Raw genomic sequence first — 20,789 nt, forward strand, 5'->3', positions numbered from 1 at the left:
GACGGCATACTGTTGTTTGTCTTTTTTTCAAATCCTTGTTTTTCATCATTTATGACCATGGGCTATAGCCCATATCGGACGACATACTATAGCATGCCCTTTTTCATCATTTTTGAGGATTTGAAAAAAAGACGAAAATCACTCCGAGACGATGGGCTATAGCCCATGGTCTCGAACGGCATACTATAGCATGCCGTTTTGCATCATTTTTGAGGATTTGAAAAAAAGACGAAAATCACTCCGAGACCATGGGCTATAGCCCATGGTCTCGGAGTGATTTTTGTCTTTTTTTCAAATCCTCGTTTTTCATCATTTATGACCATGGGCTATAGCCCATATCGGACGGCATGCCGTTTTTCATAATTTTTGAGGATTTGAAAAAAAGACGAAATTCACTCCGAGACGATGGGCTATAGCCCATGGTCTCGAACGGCATACTATAGCATGCCGTTTTGCATCATTTTTGAGGATTTGAAAAAAAGACGAAAATCACTCCGAGACCATGGGCTATAGCCCATGGTCTCGGAGTGATTTTTGTCTTTTTTTCAAATCCTCGTTTTTCATCATTTATGACCATGGGCTATAGCCCATATCGGACGACATACTATAGCATGCCCTTTTTCATCATTTTTGAGGATTTGAAAAAAAGACGAAAATCACTCCGAGACGATGGGCTATAGCCCATGGTCTCGAACGGCATACTATAGCATGCCGTTTTGCATCATTTTTGAGGATTTGAAAAAAAGACGAAAATCACTCCGAGACCATGGGCTATAGCCCATCGTCTCGGAGTGATTTTCGTCTTTTTTTCAAATCCTCAAAAATGATGAAAAACGGCATGCTATAGTATGCCGTCCGATATGGGCTATAGCCCATGGTCATAAATGATGAAAAACGAGGATTTGAAAAAAAGACAAAAATCACTCCGAGACCATGGGCTATAGCCCATCGTCTCGGAGTCATTTTCGTCTTTTTTTCAAATCCTCAAAAATGATGCAAAACGGCATGCTATAGTATGCCGTTCGAGACCATGGGCTATAGCCCATCGTCTCGGAGTGATTTTCGTCTTTTTTTCAAATCCTCAAAAATGATGAAAAACGGCATGCTATAGTATGCCGTCCGATATGGGCTATAGCCCATGGTCATAAATGATGAAAAACGAGGATTTGAAAAAAAGACGAAAATCACTCCGAGACGATGGGCTATAGCCCATGGTCTCGGAGTGATTTTTGACTTTTTTTCAAATCCTCAAAAATGATGAAAAATGGCATGCTATAGTATGCCGTCTGAGGCCATGGGCTGAACTTGAACCCACGACCTGTGGCTCACATAGACAGCAGCTTATCACAGAGTGCCACCATGCTCTCTGAGAATCTCCTCAGCTTTCCATCGCTTTCCAGTTCTCTTCTGGTTGTTATTCTCCAAAACATGCTGCAGAGTGAAAGTAGGAGGAACTCAGCTGGATTTGAACTCATAACCTCTGGCTCACATGGACGTCATCTTAACAAGGGTGCCACTGAGCTCTCAGTGATTTTTGAGTTGTATAAGTTGTTCTTCTTGGTGTCACTTTTCAAATGGGGCCTTGGGATCATGTATAGAGCATTTGAATGGTGCTGTGCATCAAAGGTGTCTTTAGTGCTTTTAAGTGTTATCGTGGATGTTAATCAGATAATACAGAGGAGAAACCATGACAGGACACAGACAGCCTCCCCATTGGTGGATTTGATCCTGGCAGCCAGCCCAGTTGTGTTCTGGTCCTGTTGATTGAGCTGAGAAGGACCTATAAACCTTCAAGGTTTATAGGTCCGGCATCTTTTCGTCTTTTTTTCAAATCCTCGTATTTCATCATGTATGACCATGGGCTATAGCCCATATCGGACGGCATACTATAGCATGCCGTTTTTCATCATTTTTGAGGATTTGAAAAAAAGACGAAAATCACTCCGAGACGATGGGCTATAGCCCATGGTCTCGAACGGCATACTATAGCATGCCGTTTTGCATCATTTTTGAGGATTTGAAAAAAAGACGAAAATCACTCCGAGACCATGGGCTATAGCCCATGGTCTCGGAGTGATTTTTGTCTTTTTTTCAAATCCTCGTTTTTCATCATTTATGACCATGGGCTATAGCCCATATCGGACGGCATACTATAGCATGCCGTTTTTCATCATTTTTGAGGATTTGAAAAAAAGACGAAAATCACTCCGAGACGATGGGCTATAGCCCATGGTCTCGGAGTGATTTTTGTCTTTTTTTCAAATCCTCGTTTTTCATCATTTATGACCATGGGCTATAGCCCATATCGGACGGCATACTATAGCATGCCGTTTTTCATCATTTTTGAGGATTTGAAAAAAAGACGAAAATCACTCCGAGACGATGGGCTATAGCCCATCGTCTCGGAGTCATTTTCGTCTTTTTTTAAAATCCTTGTTTTTCATCATTTATGACCATGGGCTATAGCCCATATCGGACGGCATACTATAGCATGCCGTTTTTCAGCATTTTTGAGGATTTGAAAAAAAGACGAAAATGACTCCGAGACGATGGGCTATAGCCCATCGTCTCGGAGTCATTTTCGTCTTTTTTAAAAATCCTTGTTTTTCATCATTTATGACCATGGGCTATAGCCCATATCGGACGGCATACTGTTGTTTGTCTTTTTTTCAAATCCTCGTTTTTCATCATTTATGACCATGGGCTATAGCCCATATCGGACGACATACTATAGCATGCCCTTTTTCATCATTTTTGAGGATTTGAAAAAAAGACGAAAATCACTCCGAGGCGATGGGCTATAGCCCATGGTCTCGAACGGCAATACTATAGCATGCCGTTTTGCATCATTTTTGAGGATTTGAAAAAAAGACGAAAATCACTCCGAGACCATGGGCCTCGGAGTGATTTTTGTCTTTTTTTCAAATCCTCGTTTTTCATCATTTATGACCATGGGCTATAGCCCATATCGGACGGCATACTATAGCATGCCGTTTTTCATCATTTTTGAGGATTTGAAAAAAAGTCGAAAATCACTCCGAGACGATGGGCTATAGCCCATGGTCTCGGAGTGATTTTTGTCTTTTTTTCAAATCCTCGTTTTTCATCATTTATGACCATGGGCTATAGCCCATATCGGACGGCATACTATAGCATGCCGTTTTTCATCATTTTTTAGGATTTGAAAAAAAGACGAAAATCACTCGGAGACGATGGGCTATAGCCCATCGTCTCGGAGTCATTTTCGTCTTTTTTAAAAATCCTTGTTTTTCATCATTTATGACCATGGGCTATAGCCCATATCGGACGGCATACTATAGCATGCCGTTTTTCAGCATTTTTGAGGATTTGAAAAAAAGACGAAAATGACTCCGAGACGATGGGCTATAGCCCATGGTCTCGAACGGCATACTATAGCATCCCGTTTTGCATCATTTTTGAGGATTTGAAAAAAAGACGAAAATCACTCCGAGACGATGGGGTATAGCCCATGGTCTCGAACGGCATACTATATAGCATGCCGTTTTTCAGTATTTTTGAGGATTTGAAAAAAAGACGAAAATCACTCCGAGACGATGGGCTATAGCCCATGGTCTCGAACGGCATACTATAGCATGCCGTTTTGCATCATTTTTGAGGATTTGAGAAAAAGACGAAAATGACTCCGAGACGATGGGCTATAGCCCATGGTCTCGAACGGCATACTATAGCATGCCGTTTTGCATCATTTTTGAGGATTTGAAAAAAAGACGAAAATGACTCCGAGACGATGGGCTATAGCCCATGGTCTCGGAGTGATTTTTGTCTTTTTTTCAAATCCTCGTTTTTCATCATTTATGACCATGGGCTATAGCCCATATCGGACGGCATGCCGTTTTTCATCATTTTTGAGGATTTGAAAAAAAGACGAAAATCACTCCGAGACGATGGGCTATAGCCCATGGTCTCGAACGGCATACTATAGCATGCCGTTTTGCATCATTTTTGAGGATTTGAAAAAAAGACGAAAATCACTCCGAGACCATGGGCTATAGCCCATGGTCTCGGAGTGATTTTTGTCTTTTTTTCAAATCCTCGTTTTTCATCATTTATGACCATGGGCTATAGCCCATATCGGACGACATACTATAGCATGCCCTTTTTCATCATTTTTGAGGATTTGAAAAAAAGACGAAAATCACTCCGAGACGATGGGCTATAGCCCATGGTCTCGAACGGCATACTATAGCATGCCGTTTTGCATCATTTTTGAGGATTTGAAAAAAAGACGAAAATCACTCCGAGACCATGGGCTATAGCCCATCGTCTCGGAGTGATTTTCGTCTTTTTTTCAAATCCTCAAAAATGATGAAAAACGGCATGCTATAGTATGCCGTCCGATATGGGCTATAGCCCATGGTCATAAATGATGAAAAACGAGGATTTGAAAAAAAGACAAAAATCACTCCGAGACCATGGGCTATAGCCCATCGTCTCGGAGTCATTTTCGTCTTTTTTTCAAATCCTCAAAAATGATGCAAAACGGCATGCTATAGTATGCCGTTCGAGACCATGGGCTATAGCCCATCGTCTCGGAGTGATTTTCGTCTTTTTTTCAAATCCTCAAAAATGATGAAAAACGGCATGCTATAGTATGCCGTCCGATATGGGCTATAGCCCATGGTCATAAATGATGAAAAACGAGGATTTGAAAAAAAGACTGTCTATGTCTATGTCTATGTCAAAAATCACTCCGAGACGATGGGCTATAGCCCATGGTCTCGGAGTGATTTTTGACTTTTTTTCAAATCCTCAAAAATGATGAAAAATGGCATGCTATAGTATGCCGTCTGAGGCCATGGGCTGAACTTGAACCCACGACCTGTGGCTCACATAGACAGCAGCTTATCACAGAGTGCCACCATGCTCTCTGAGAATCTCCTCAGCTTTCCATCGCTTTCCAGTTCTCTTCTGGTTGTTATTCTCCAAAACATGCTGCAGAGTGAAAGTAGGAGGAACTCAGCTGGATTTGAACTCATAACCTCTGGCTCACATGGACGTCATCTTAACAAGGGTGCCACTGAGCTCTCAGTGATTTTTAGGTTGTAAGTTGTTCTTCTTGGTGTCACTTTTCAAATGGGGCCTTGGGATCATGTATAGAGCATTTGAATGGTGCTGTGCATCAAAGGTGTCTTTAGTGCTTTTAAGTGTTATCGTGGATGTTAATCAGATAATACAGAGGAGAAACCATGACAGGACACAGACAGCCTCCCCATTGGTGGATTTGATCCTGGCAGCCAGCCCAGGTGTGTTCTGGTCCTGTTGATTGAGCTGAGAAGGACCTATAAACCTTCAAGGTTTATAGGTCCGGCATCTTTTCGTCTTTTTTTCAAATCCTCGTATTTCATCATTTATGACCATGGGCTATAGCCCATATCGGACGGCATACTATAGCATGCCGTTTTTCATCATTTTTGAGGATTTGAAAAAAAGACGAAAATCACTCCGAGACGATGGGCTATAGCCCATGGTCTCGAACGGCATACTATAGCATGCCGTTTTGCATCATTTTTGAGGATTTGAAAAAAAGACGAAAATGACTCCGAGACGATGGGCTATAGCCCATGGTCTCGGAGTGATTTTTGTCTGTTTTTCAAATCCTCGTTTTTCATCATTTATGACCATGGGCTATAGCCCATATCGGACGGCATACTATAGCATGCCGTTTTTCATCATTTTTGAGGATTTGAAAAAAAGACGAAAATCACTCCGAGACGATGGGCTATAGCCCATGGTCTCGAACGGCATACTATAGCATGCCGTTTTGCATCATTTTTGAGGATTTGAAAAAAAGACGAAAATGACTCCGAGACGATGGGCTATAGCCCATGGTCTCGGAGTGATTTTTGTCTGTTTTTCAAATCCTCGTTTTTCATCATTTATGACCATGGGCTATAGCCCATATCGGACGGCATACTATAGCATGCCATTTTTCATCATTTTTGAGGATTTGAAAAAAAGACGAAAATTACTCCGAGACGATGGGCTATAGCCCATGGTCTCGGAGTGATTTTTGTCTGTTTTTCAAATCCTCGTTTTTCATCATTTATGACCATGGGCTATAGCCCATATCGGACGGCATACTATAGCATGCCGTTTTTCATCATTTTTGAGGATTTGAAAAAAAGACGAAAATCACTCCGAGACGATGGGCTATAGCCCATGGTCTCGAACGGCATACTATAGCATGCCGTTTTGCATCATTTTTGAGGATTTGAAAAAAAGACGAAAATGACTCCGAGACGATGGGCTATAGCCCATGGTCTCGGAGTGATTTTTGTCTGTTTTTCAAATCCTCGTTTTTCATCATTTATGACCATGGGCTATAGCCCATATCGGACGGCATACTATAGCATGCCGTTTTTCATCATTTTTGAGGATTTGAAAAAAAGACGAAAATCACTCCGAGACGATGGGCTATAGCCCATGGTCTCGAACGGCATACTATAGCATGCCGTTTTGCATCATTTTTGAGGATTTGAAAAAAAGACGAAAATGACTCCGAGACGATGGGCTATAGCCCATGGTCTCGGAGTGATTTTTGTCTGTTTTTCAAATCCTCGTTTTTCATCATTTATGACCATGGGCTATAGCCCATATCGGACGGCATACTATAGCATGCCATTTTTCATCATTTTTGAAGATTTGAAAAAAAGACAAAAATGACTCCGAGACGATGTGAGCCAGATTTCTAAGGCTCTGCAGATTTCTAGGTCCTGCTCAGCTCAATCAAGAGGGTCCAGAACACAGGTGCGGCTCCCAGGATCACATCCACCAATGGGGAGGTCAGCTGCATGGATGTACGCAGTGGTGGAAAGTAACTAAGTACTTTTACTTAAGTAATGTACTTAAGTACAATTTTGAGGTATTTGTACTTTACTTGAGTATTTCCAATTTCCAGTACTTTTACTTCTACTCCACTACATCTCGGAGCCAAAACGTTTACTTTTACTTCACTAATTATTTGAAAACTTTAGTTACTAGTTACGTTGGCGATTTGAATTACATTGTGCTGTTGTTTATCTAGACGTTCGATTGTGTATGAATCACAATGGAAACAAGCCTCTGGCTTTTCTGTCATTATCTATTTGGCTTTTTGTACACAGCCAGCACATTGCCCCACTGGGTAAAGAGACTGTCTGGGAATCTGGAGGCAACAGGTTCAAGTCCCATCTTTGATGCTGGAACTTTTTACTTTCAAATGTTTTGTTATTTAACTTAAACGCCCAATGTATTCTCAATGGCAATAGCACAAACTTTGGCATGCTACTATTGTGAAAAAATGAAAAACGCTGACGCTTTAAATATTAATAATAGGCCTAATAATCACAGTCAAAGGTTTTATGTCCATGATTCACCAGGATCCTGGATGGCGTTATCCATTAGAAATTGATTATTATCGCATCTTTGATGTATTTACAAACTGAAAACATGTACATATTAGTATTTAATGTGTCTTTTCTCTCTGCACAATGTGAAATGGGGTCTTAATAACCCATGAGGGTAACATATGGGTCAAAATATTTTATTCTGAGTTTGATTAACTCTTTAGTCGATTGGTAACGTACGGTATGCGCCTTGTCGATACAAGGTCCCGGGTTCGCCTCCGGCCGACGTGAGCTTGTAGATTGGCTATTTTCAAATGGCCGAAATGTATATAGGGGTTATAGGCTGAAGAGGTGGTTATAGGCTAATGTATGTTTTGTAATAATCAAAATCTACAAAGTAATCAGTCACTTGAGTAAGTTTTGAAATAATTGTGGTGGAATAAAAGTACAATAGCCTATTTGCCTCTGAGATGTAGAAGTAAAACTTTATAAACCAGCTAATAATCCCAAAAGCACAGAGTATATTGCAAACCCTTCCCCAAAAAACACCCACAACCATTTAAATATTGGCAGTCTTTATTTGAACAAGACTAGGAAATGTTTAATATACCTTTTCTCTTACAATTTAACATCTATGTCATCTTGTTTTTTCCATAACATTTAGGAGATACTCTGACAAGTAAAAATCTGATGGACTTTGATGGCCTCTTTTAGAGACATCTAAAACGGCTGCTCCTTATATTTACATATTGTTGATTCTTTTCAGTCATTCGCTCTCCTCTCAGAATAAGAGTCCGAACCGTACTTGTGGGCCAAAGGCAGATGGAGGAGGTTCTTCTTCTGATTCTAGCTCAACTTAAATAGTCACCAGACTTTAGTCGTCTCTCTGGATCAGATGGAAAAACTCCCTGCAGCTGGAAGGCTTCCAGCCAGCTGGGAAATGCTGCCACCTTGTGGCCCGCAAGCACAGACATTCATCACCACAACCATCATCATCATCATCCCAAACATCTCCTCACCCGCTTGGGAGTTAGACCAGTGGACCTCAAACTCTCGAACCCCAACAACTCTTGAGAGCATTCAAATTAAACCAAATCAACCCATAAGGGTCCATTTGGTTCCATTTGTATACTCTCAGAGTTATAGACCTGTAAGGGTCCATTTGCAGCCGCGTCAAAGAACCCCTGAGGTTTCCTGGATCCTACAATGAGAACCACAGTTGTAGAGAGCTGGGGATTCATCATGCTCTCCCACATGACACTAACACATGCACGAGCCCTTGTAGAAATGTTGGTGATACACACGGGAATAGAGGAACCAAAACAGTGGAAATACAGACCGGGCCTAATTCAGTTGTCGAAACATAGCTTGGATATCTTTCCATTGGGGGTTGCATAGCTCTTCTGCTCCTTGGACATCTAGTCCTTCCAAGTCCAACATCTTGATGTATTGATGTCCTTCACTGATTCGTTTCCTCTTGATTGTACTGATCACCGGCGGGAACGTTTACATTTCATAAGGATGTCTCCCTTAAACGTACAATCATCCTGACAGTCATGATACACGAGAGGCACAAAGATTGTGAGCAAACTGCCATGTCCAGTATTCACCATGTGTCTTAACATTAGCCAATCACTTTAGACCTGCACACAAACCTAAATCCATTCATATATATACTTTTACAAAATGCATATTTAAATCAAGACATCTGACACCAGTACAAATAAGTCAGTTAATTTGAAAAATTAATATTCTTCTCCATCTAAATTATGTATATCAATGTATTCTGAATACTGTGTGTGTGTTTTTTTTTTTTATAATTATGTTTGTCATTTCTGGAAGCATGTTTGCAAATGCATTAAAAAAGAAAAACATGCCGTTACATAATTTACTGTACAAAAGCAAACGGAGATGACATACTATGTCAAGAGGAGAAATTACCAGAGTATCAAACTACAACTGAATGTTGAGCTGAACAAAACAAACTTTAGAAAATGTGCGCAGATCACCGATTATAAATGAATACCTTGAGCAGTCATTAACATCTACATTCGTTTGTTTCTGACATTACGAAGCTAATAAGTACCAAGGTTTATAAAAATACAACAAACTCCGATACTCTCACATGTATCAAATTTGGTAGCACTTGTGATAGACATTCAATGTTGCCTTGAAATTAAAAAAAAAAGTAAGAATTAAGTGGGTCAAAGTGTGTGTTTACACCCATTCAGTCCATTAATCTAAAGGTACGAATCTGTATTGTGTAGTGGTGTTGGGGGTTAGAGGAGAGTAAATTAATCTGTATTGTAGTGGTGTTGGGGGTTAGGAGAGAGTAAATGAACTCCCCTCCATCAGCTCCTAATAACTAGCAGTAAAACTCACTGTAGTACCTAATAGATATCTTCATAGTAAAAATAGCTAAAACTTACAACAGCTTTCAACATAAAACCCTGTATTAAAAAAAAAAGGTCATTTTGATCTGATTTCCTTTGATCAAAGCCATCATGTCTTTCGTTCCTCTTATCTGGTTTTATCTCCAACATTCCAGACACACAAGTCACATCCTGTCCTTTTTTTAAACGGGTCGGACTGTTACGGAGTCAGAGAACTCCATAATGGACTGAGTTTACAGTACCAGAGGGCATTCGGGACTTGTCCTTGTCAGCTAACCTTCTTTTAGGGGGGGTGGGGGGGGGGGGTCTGTCTCTGCTCCAAAACACTGGGGATACCTACTGTACCACACGACACAAAACTAAACCAAGACACTTTCAGGTAGAACGCTGCTCGTCTCTACCGACATTGTGTACATGCTAACTGCATGTTCAGCACACAGCATGCCCTGAAACTCCACCACACAATGATTCCGTCTGTAGTTGAACTAGCTAAATGCCTGTGTTGTCATTTCTCTCATAAGTATTTCTGACAGAGGTGAAAGGCCAGTCCATAAAATAAAAACTGCTATCATACCGGATCAGCTTTCATCGGCATTACAACGTTCTACTGGCTTACATCTCAAATGGAAGCACAGTCTCTGTCACACACATACACACACATGCAATAACAATACACAAACACACTCTCAAACCCACACACATAGGACTACTTGCTACATTATGTCTTGGTTGCTCTCTAGATAACAGAAATGAACATATTTTCAGAAATGCAGATACGTCTCAGCACAGGCACTCAGCACTCAACCAAACACCATCATGACAACAAACAAACAACAAACCAGTTGTGGGATTAAATTGTCAAATAAAGATGTCAAATAAAAAAAGGAACACTGTTTGTAATGTTGTAGGAGGAATCACAGCTCAGAGGGGCAGCGAGGACTGAGCATCTATCCCCCGAAAAACATCAAGGAGGGTAAAAAGGTGAATTCTTTTTTTTTTTTGGAAGAAAAGTAAAATCTCTGTACACGTCCTTTAAAAAACATAGCAACAAAAATCTTTAAAGTGAAGTTATTGTAATATTAATAAGAGTCTCCCCCCAGCGATGGACAGACTGATGTCCTGAAGGCAGTCTTTTGTCTTAAAAGTCTCTCTGACAGTTTTTCCCCTTCGCTCCATAGTTCCTTTCCAAGTGGTGGTGTTTTCTATCTGAGGTGTGGGGCGAGCAGGCCCAGCACACACAGCACCACAAGCAGCAGACTGCTCTGAGACGTGCGGTGGCCTCCGTCGGCCGGCCGGTTTTCTTTGACAGGGATGACGCGAGGTCCCAGCACCACGGGGGGCGTGGAGAAGTAAATGTCGTCCGTCTCGCAGGGCGGAGTATCACAGTTTCCGCTCCCACTCCCTTCATCTGTACTGCCATCCTCATCTGAAACACAATTCAATTCAATTCAGGACAGACACAGTGATGATGAAACCTAAGGTTGCAACTTGCAACTATAGCCTTTATTTTCTTAGCGAATATTCTATCGATTACTTTGTCAATGTATTGAATAATTGAGAAGAATTTAAAAAGAACATTTCTTTAAATGTTTTATCAACAAATCGATTAACCACATACAGTACCTTGTCGCACAATGGTGTCATGCAAAATAGCAAAAATACAAGCAGAGACAGACAGACGGAGGGGAAACTCACCATCCTCACTGTTATCCACAGAGATGTCGTTGCCGCTGTGCGCCGCTTTCAGCCAGCTGCTCATCTCCTTCAGTGCGGCGATCTGACTGCGAATCACGATGTCTGGCTTAGTGATATCTACATCCACGTCCGGATTCGACACCTGATTAGCCAGTCCGTTTCCAATGACGACAGACTCGTACCTGTGACAAAAGGATGAACAACGGGATGTGGGCTTAAGCTGTGCTGTTCTACATTCAGCCAACCAGAATAAATTATTGATCGAGGCTTTAACCTTTGCTTTAATGAAATATCTGAGATGCTTTGGAACATTAACTTACAATTTAAGCAATAGAACATGTGTTCTACATTCTAATACTCTTTAAACTTCTAAGAATGACTGAAATCAGTCGGGGTCGACAGAGATGTTTTAATCCATGCATACCGGCTCTTTGCTGTACCGTTCCAGCACTCATCTCCAGGTGCGATCCTCTCCCCGGCACACACAGTGTCTGGCAGTGTGGACCAGAACTTCTTTGCGTGTTTTAACTTCTTCTTAACATCCCCTGTCTGGGAGAACAAAGACAAACCAAGAGGAAGTCAACTGGGAAACCATGAGCAGCACTTATAAACTTATAAACTTATAAACCCTATACTTGGTTGACCGGGGTCCCCCAGGCGTCTGTACTTAAACCCTATACTTGGTTGACCGGGGTCCCCCAGGCGTCTGTACTTAAACCCTATACTTGGTTGACCGGGGTCCCCCAGGTGTCTGTACTTAAACCCTATACTTGGTTGACCGGGGTCCCCCAGGCGTCTGTACTTAAACCCTATACTTGGTTGACCGGGGTCCCCCAGGCGTCTGTACTTAAACCCTATACTTGGTTGACCGGGGTCCCCCAGGCGTCTGTACTTAAACCCTATACTTGGTTGACCGGGGTCCCCCAGGCGTCTGTACTTAAACCCTATACTTGGTTGACCGGGGTCCCCCAGGCGTCTGTACTTAAACCCTATACTTGGTTGACCGGGGTCCCCCAGGCGTCTGTACTTAAACCCTATACTTGGTTGACCGGGGTCCCCCAGGCGTCTGTACTTAAACCCTATACTTGGTTGACCGGGGTCCCCCAGGCGTCTGTACTTAAACCCTATACTTGGTTGACCGGGGTCCCCCAGGCGTCTGTACTTAAACCCTATACTTGGTTGACCGGGGTCCCCCAGGCGTCTGTACTTAAACCCTATACTTGGTTGACCGGGGTCCCCCAGGCGTCTGTACTTAAACCCTATACTTGGTTGACCGGGGTCCCCCAGGCGTCTGTACTTAAACCCTATACTTGGTTGACCGGGGTCCCCCAGGCGTCTGTACTTAAACCCTATACTTGGTTGACCGGGGTCCTCCAGGCGTCTGTACTTAAACCCTATACTTGGTTGACCGGGGTCCCCCAGGCGTCTGTACTTAAACCCTATACTTGGTTGACCGGGGTCCCCCAGGCGTCTGTACTTAAACCCTATACTTGGTTGACCGGGGTCCCCCAGGCGTCTGTACTTAAACCCTATACTTGGTTGACCGGGGTCCCCCAGGCGTCTGTACTTGGTGCTCTATTTTTGTAGAACATTAATTTACGGTACTATGACATGCCCCGAATAAGGATGCTAGGTTTCAAGCGTTAATATAAATAAATAGCACTGGCGAAAATAGGACCCAAGGGGCCTATCTTGCCCCTTCTTTCCCAATTTGTTACGATTTAGAAAAACATTTTAAAATAGTTCAAATAGCCAATCTACAAGCTCACAACAGTCGAAGTAGATCAGCTAGTTTAACCGTTTTAAAAAGGTTTTAAAAATAGTAAAATATGGCTAATACGTTTAGGGATAAGGGGTAAGGCAGAATCAATGCTGGCAGTAAAGGAGTTTTAAGTGTGATGTGGACTTACCAGTCTATCTAAACTGGTACCAGCAGCAGTGGTTGGTCTGGCATCAGGGCTGTAGGGGCGGAAACGACCTGTGAAGCTTGGTTCTTTGACGGAGCGACTTGCACGGAAAGCCTTGCTGGGTTTGGGTTGTCCACACCCCTGGAACACCTGGAGAACAGAGGGAAGGGAATGGTGAGCGTGCATGCAGGCACATACAACATACGCATCTACGTACGAAGTCTACGAACACCCACACTCTTTATAAATGTCACTACAGACCTTTTGGGACACCTGCATGCTGTTCTCTTGCATGTTCATGATGGCCTCAGAGATCTTGACATCAATGGGGTCGACCACAGACTCAAAGTTAAACGGACCCTCCAGCCTCTCAGCCAGACTTAACATGGCATCTGAAAAACACAACAATCAAATGTCATGAAAAAATGTGAAATCATGAAACCCAGATTGATTCAATCAACACAAATGAAACTACCACTTAGGTGGACACAGCAAGCTGCTTCATGCTGTTGATACAACACCAGGGGGCAGCAGAAACCAGCAGTGTACCAGGAATAAAAGAGAGGCCAAACAGTGTGTACTTGTATACTGTAGTAACTGTACAATGTATTATATGAAAGTATATATAGTAGCCCTCGTCATGTAAATAATTGTCATGTAATCCCATATCGAGTGGGACAATAAACAGCAAAACCGTATTATACCGTAGTATAGGATTAGATAATACTTTTGGAATAGCATACTGTGAGAACAGTATATTCAATTTATTTGTGTTAGAATTAAAGCTGCAGTTTGTATGTTTTATGTTTCTCCCGATGGAGAGAGGTATGTGCAACGATGTCTGAACTACAGTAAAGATGGCGGAATATCTAGTGTCCAATATGGTGCGGCTTCTGCTTCAGACAACTTTACTTGAAAAAAAATAGGATCATTCTCCAAACGATCAAAGGGTTTATTACCAACATAGTGACGTTTCGAGCAGAGTGGCTCTTCCTCAGACGTCATTGAGGTTTGTTTCTGCCCTTTTCTACTAAAAAAAAAATCTCTATTTAACTCTATTTACACATAGGGTCCTTTTGGGGGTCCTTTACATGAACATGTTTGAGAACGACTGACAGAAACATAGGGTTTTTCTGAAAACTGTCAGGATTTAGAAGGCATTTGTAGAATCGTCCTCAGGTCTAAATGGGTTAAAGGGGAATTCCCCTTTAAGTACTGTAAGTCCCAGTTCACAGCATTAAATAACAGTTATCTTCTCCGACAGTCATCCTGCTCCCAATGACAAGACTGAAAGCAAACAATACAGCACACAGATCATCAGAGCGCTTTCAAGATACTGGTCTTCGAAGTGCCAGGGGTCCTTGAGGAGTTACTGTAACAGTGAGAGTTTATACATTTGCACACTTTAGATTTAGATTTAAAGTTTTTTTCAGTGTAGACCGGGGTCCCACAAAGACATAGCATTTTAATTAAACAGGGGTCCTGAACCACAGGCTCATGGGAACAAAAGAAGTGTCCTCACCCAGGAAGTTGTTCCATTCCGTGTCCAGGTCGGCCTGGTTGGCCAAGCAACCTCGCATCACATTGAGACAGTAGTTCTGACAGGGCTTGAGCGCCACCTGGCCAGAACAGTAGGGGCAGTACAGCATCTTCATGGCTGCTCGCACACAGTTGGGTGACGCCGTGACCTGAGGGACCAGAGCAAGCAACAGTCAGTCGATCAGCCAGTCTACAGCAGCTGGTCGTCACTGAAAACTAAAATCGGCCATTGTTTTACGTTTGTGATCGGTATCGGCAATTATGCAGTCGACGTGCCCTGGTTTTTCTAATTCTACTGAAAACCACCACACTATTTTATTGGCCAACTATATTTTACACATTTAATACAAGGAAATGGACTCGGTTGTCTGATCTCTGTCTGTGCCACACATATCAATTATCTCCGTCCTGTTGGACCGGGGCCTTTCACACTCATACAGTACACTTTATACACATCAACCTAGGAGCTGCCAAGTACAACCACAGTGTAAGGTTTAGTTGCCTTGCTTCAACGGTGGGTGTTGGGAGAGGGATGAGTTCACCATTAGTTTTACAGCCAAAGAAGATGGGACAGAAGGAAGACCAACTCTCCTGATAAGACAGCTGTTGTGTAAAAGCTATCGCGCAACACTAAAATATAGAGCCTGAGGGAAGATTTCTATCAACCCATATCCCAATACTTTAATTTTGCTTGTTTAGGCAAAACGTATTGACACTATACTATACAAGTATTCCATTACAAACCTCTAGGCAGTAGGCTACAATACACACAAAGTATCTACTTAGTGATCACACCAACAAAGAGCTTAAGTGCACATCACAGCTCTTTTTAATCAACTTACCAGGAAAAGCTTTGTAAAAAATGTTATGCTGAGGTACTGCACTGGTCTATGTAAATTAGGCAAGGTCACCACTGAGGAACAGTTGGCTATATCATACAGTAGCTGTCAGGCAGAAACCTTTTGGGCTCCATTTTCGTCACTGCTTATCCCTAAACTTCTTTGCTATTTACTATTTTGCTAAACATTTTTGAATAGTTAAAATGGCCAGTCTACAAGCTCACAACGTGTCAATGTAGATTGGATAGTTCTAATCTATAATCTAAAACTATTCAAAAATGTTTTTCAAAAAAGTAAATAAAAGGCAAAGAAGTTTAGGGATAAGGGGTTTAGCGGTGACAAAATGGAGCCCCTTCTCTCCAAAATATGTTTTTCGTCATTTAATGCCATACTCTGCCATACAAGAGTCAAGCAAAATAAGTGAAAATAGCCACACGCTAACAATGTGTCACATCCTGAAGAGGAACCGTTTTGGACATACAAGGTTTCCACCCCACATAGGTGATATTGGCACATGCAGCGGTTTAGGATTCAAAATGGTCACCTTGCAATTGAGCCCTGGACCAGATGGCACCATCATGAAACACCATCATGAAATGAATATATCCACCATATGAATGAATATACCCACCACCAAATGAATATATTCACCATCAACGAAATGAATATAAAACATGTTTTGATGTCATCATATTGGGGTTTGTGATGCCCAGAACTTGCTCATGCAAGTGTGTTGTACACCTCTATGAACAAAAAGTGGTTGTGTGTGTGTTTCAGTTTGTACATTTATGAGAGACACACGGAGCATTGAAAAGCACATACCGTGGAGACTTTATGGACCACCTCTGGCATGAGTAAAAGGCCACGAGTGAAGGTGCGCGCGGCCACGAAGGCGCGGGTCAGCTGCAGGCGGAGCTTGCGAGGCACGTCGCCGAAGGGCTGCAGCTGCTCAGTGTGGCGGCTCACGCACTCCATGTAGGCGTCGGTGAACTCGTACTGCACGTTGACAAGGCGGAACATCCTCTCCAGCAGGTCCGCCCAGAAGTCCGACAGCATGGCATCCAGGTTGACGGCCCCGCCACCCAACAAATAGTAGCGCTTCAACGACGCGAAGAAGTTCTTGAAGAGCTCGGCGTTCTGCACGTACATCATGCCGTACGTACGCACGAACATGGTGTTGAGGGAGCGCTCTGCGTTTTCTAGCAGCTCGCGGAAAAACTCTGGTAAAGAAAAAAAAAAAGAAATGCAGATGAGGTTATGTGTCGATGGTAAATACGAAACATTCACAGCAAACAATTTTCATTGTTAACATTTCAGAGTTCTTCTACAAAGATGGACAGTTTTAAGCAAGGAAATTTAATTAGCTCTGTTCTCAGCATGAATCTGGGTCACATTCAAAACCAAAGAGACAGAGGGCTGATTTTATCTAACATTACCCCAATACTCCATGTTTTCATTTTGCTTGTTTGGGCAAAGCATTTTCAAAACTCTTTGAGTATACATTACAAAACCCTAGGCTTTAGCAAACACACGCACACACACAAACACAATGCCAAGATGAGTGTCAAACTCTCTATTGTACAAGTTGACTAAATTGGCATCAATAGTAATTCAACTATCACTGATAATCTTTTACATGACAGAACAAGAGTGAGTGAGTGAGCACTACACAATACAGGTTGTCTGTGCCTACATCAGTGGTTCTCAAACATTTTCATGTGAAGGACCCGACCCCCAAAATGATAGTATTAGGCCACCGGCCCTCATTTGAAAAGATTTGTCGACATTTGTCAAGATTTTTCTAAAATCGTGTTGTGACGAATCAGATTTTTGAATAGCCAAAAATAAAATAGTTTCAACTGTTCCTCCTTTTTCTGAGGACCCCCCTGAATCCTCCTCAAGGACCCCTGCAAGTCTCTGGACCCAACATTGAAAAGCAGTGGTCCACATCCGTACTAAAACTGCAGAAATCCATTTACGATAACACGACACACACAAGCAGCAAGATGTTTATTCCACTTGACCCAAGAGAGATTTTTTTTCTTTTTTAACAACATTCTGAAGAGTATTTCAGCAGAACACCGCACGCCATAAAAAATCTTGGAAGAACAACATGCGTAGAGGAATGCATTATGGGAAGAGGTCCGAGGTTTTTGGAGGGAGGGATGGAGAAGTTAAGCGGGGCGGCGGGTGAAAGGTGGAGCGAGGCGGTGGTGTGGAGTCTGGGAGCGCCGCTTCCTCCATTCAACAGAGAGGAAAAAAAGAAAAACGTCTCTACGCATCAAGCCTCTTCAAACTGACCACCGTCAATGGCATTTTTCTGTTGTCACATTCCATTCGCTTTCCTTTCTCCGGGCTTCTCTTGGGACTGTCCTTCAGAGGGAAGCATTTTCAATAGGATTACTGAATAATGCCCCCCCCCCCCCCCTCGTCCAGTCTCTCCATATAGGGACCTGTAACCCCCCCGCAACAAACACACACACACACGCACACACATCTCTCTCCCTTCACTGCATTCACTTCATCAGTTGCTTCAGAAAGCTCTCTTCAGGCCGACACAGGGAACAATGACCTACTTCATCCTTAGGAATGTCCCCCCCCCCCCCCCCCCACACACACACACACACACACACACACACACACACACACACACCACCTCCACCCACAAATAATCCAGCTCCCTCTCCCATGAACCCCCAGCCCATCCATTCCACACACACATACTCACACTCTTAATCTGAACAAAATGAGAATTCCACTGCAGTCTCTCCCCAGAAAAAGGAGAAAAAGAAAACAAAATCCTACACGTCCATATTCTGTGCATGTGAAAACACACACACACAGGCAGGCACACACACACACACTCCTTTCAATTCCCTCTCTCCAAATTTTATCAACCCTTTTCTTCCCTGTACACACACACCTTGTGTTCCAGTGCAGTTGCTCTGGATGTCCTCTGTATGGCTTTAAAATGTAAAGTTCCCTTTATCTGGGAGGGAGTCACTATAAACTCCAGAATCAACCACTAGGTCGGACACACACACACACACACACACACAGACACACACACACACACACACACACACACACACGTAGTGCTGCTGTCACTTCCACTTCAGAGTGACACACAAATGAGGTGGGGGGTGTGTGTGTGTGTGTGTGGGGGGGGGCAAAGTTGAGGGCTTTTTTAACTCCCAAATTCCCACTGTGTCGCCAAGGATACCGGAAACCACCACACACACAATTCCAGGCTCCATTGACAGAGATTAAAACAAAAGACAGCCTCCTCTCCTCCTACCAGATGAGGCACAAGTTTAAAGTCAGTGAAAGGTACATTGTAACGCTTTCCATTTCCTGTCTGTTACATTAACATTACGTTATTAACACTTTATGTTCTGCCTGTTACACCGTCTCCATGTTCCATATGCGATACAACGATTCAGCACCAACCCACCATTTGTTCTCCAAAAAAAGATTATACTGCGTTAAAATATGCACATTATGTGTGTGTCTGTGCACGTGCACACATGTGTGGTTAGTAGTGGTGTGTGTGTGTGCATGCGTGTGTGGTTAGTAGTGTGCGTGTGTGTGTGTGTGTGTGTGTGCGCGTGCGTGCGTGCGTGTGTGCGCGCGCGTGCGCGTGTGTGCGTGTGTGCGTGCGCATGCGTGTGCATGCATTACACAGGCATCTTGCATTGTCATTAAAAACAGTTTATGACATGCGTGCGTCTGCCAACAGCTCCCCCTCAGGAGGTTTCCATTAAAACACACTGAGCTGACAGAATGTGGGTGAAAGGTTGCATGACAGAAAGACACAGAGAGAAAGAGCTAAATGTAACGTAGCAACATTCCCTATCAAGCACAACTTCTCTCATTGTGCCTCCTTTGGTGGCATGAGACACATCCATCCCTCTATCCAACTATTCCCCTCTCAATCCATCCATCTCTCCCTCCATTGGACCCACCCACCCCTCCATCCATCAATCAATCCAGCCATATCCATCCATCCCTCCCTCACATCACCTCCTGCTCCCCTCCTCGCTTCTTCAAGGAGGACTGAATTTACTCTGTCTCCCCCCCCCCCCCCAAGGTCTCTATAAAGTGCACTCCTCCCAGGACCGGCCCAGGCAGTAATTGCATCCTATTTGTGCCAATTAGTCACCGTCGCTTCTCTCTTTCTCTTATGGGATTCCACCCCTCCTGCTGTGTGTGAGCCTGCAGTGGTGGGGATGGATGTGTCCTGTGTGTGTGTGTGTGTGTGTGTGTGTGTGTGTGTGTGTGTGTGTGTGTGTGTGTGTGTGTGTGTGTGTCTGAAGGGTCAAGGGGCTTTAATCCCAGTGCTTAGCTCCCAGACTGGCTCTTCTGAGCAGGGTCAGTGGAACTGGACAGACAGACTTGAGTCTAGGACAAACACACCACGGAAAGAAAGGCACAGCAACAACTATTTCTGTCCTGCACTTAATTGGCCATGACTCCTACCTCCGGGCGTATGAACACAGTCTGCGTATAACCACACACTCCACTTCCTCAGTTTATTTGTGTGTGTGTGTGTGTGTGTGTGTGTGTGTGTGTGTGTGTGTGTGTGTGTGTGTGTGTGTGTGTGTGTGTGTGTGTGTGTGTGTGTGTGTGTGTGTGTGTTTGCAGCTGTGTTTACATGTGCGTCCTACTCCAGATGAAGGGCAATTAGGACTGCGACGTCATCATTTGCATCTCGGTCGGCCACAGCGAATACAATGAGAGACACTTCCTGCGTGTGGTTCCGCCGGCAGGAAGTTGCCTGCTTCTGGCTGTCTCAACGTGAGAACGAGAAAATAATGGAAGCGGCAACCTGAGCCCCGTCATCTTATCCAGCGAGAGAAAGCTCTAATGGGTCAGGTGGAGGAGAGAGAGCACAGCGGGCCTTTTGTAAAGGAACCCCCGGCCCCATCTAACTGACGACTCACACAGCGCTCTCACAGTGTTCAGTCGTCCATACCGGTGATTCACAACCTTTTGGATTTCAACGATGTCCTAGTGATAAGCACGCCCAGTTTGAAGTCGGTCAGTACC

At 43.3% G+C, this 20,789-nt stretch overlaps 1 protein-coding gene across 1 annotated transcript in view; it reads right to left on the reverse strand.

Annotated features, from left to right (window-relative positions):
• Positions 1-7,925: 7,925 nt before the first annotated feature.
• Positions 7,926-20,789, reverse strand: part of gpc4 (glypican 4) — a 46,201-nt gene continuing 33,337 nt past the window's right edge. The window contains exons 3-9 of the mRNA XM_079505661.1: positions 16,563-16,960; positions 14,885-15,050; positions 13,624-13,754; positions 13,366-13,512; positions 11,880-12,004; positions 11,456-11,637; positions 7,926-11,186 (exon numbers count right to left, since the gene is read on the reverse strand). Of these exons, the coding sequence (XP_079361787.1) occupies positions 10,963-11,186; positions 11,456-11,637; positions 11,880-12,004; positions 13,366-13,512; positions 13,624-13,754; positions 14,885-15,050; positions 16,563-16,960 (1,373 nt within the window). The 3' untranslated portion in view covers positions 7,926-10,962. The remainder of the gene's footprint in view (positions 11,187-11,455; positions 11,638-11,879; positions 12,005-13,365; positions 13,513-13,623; positions 13,755-14,884; positions 15,051-16,562; positions 16,961-20,789) is intronic.

The sequence above is a fragment of the Electrona antarctica genome (genome assembly GCF_951216825.1).
Source record: "Electrona antarctica genome assembly, chromosome: 1".
NCBI classification, from domain to species: domain Eukaryota; kingdom Metazoa; phylum Chordata; class Actinopteri; order Myctophiformes; family Myctophidae; genus Electrona; species Electrona antarctica.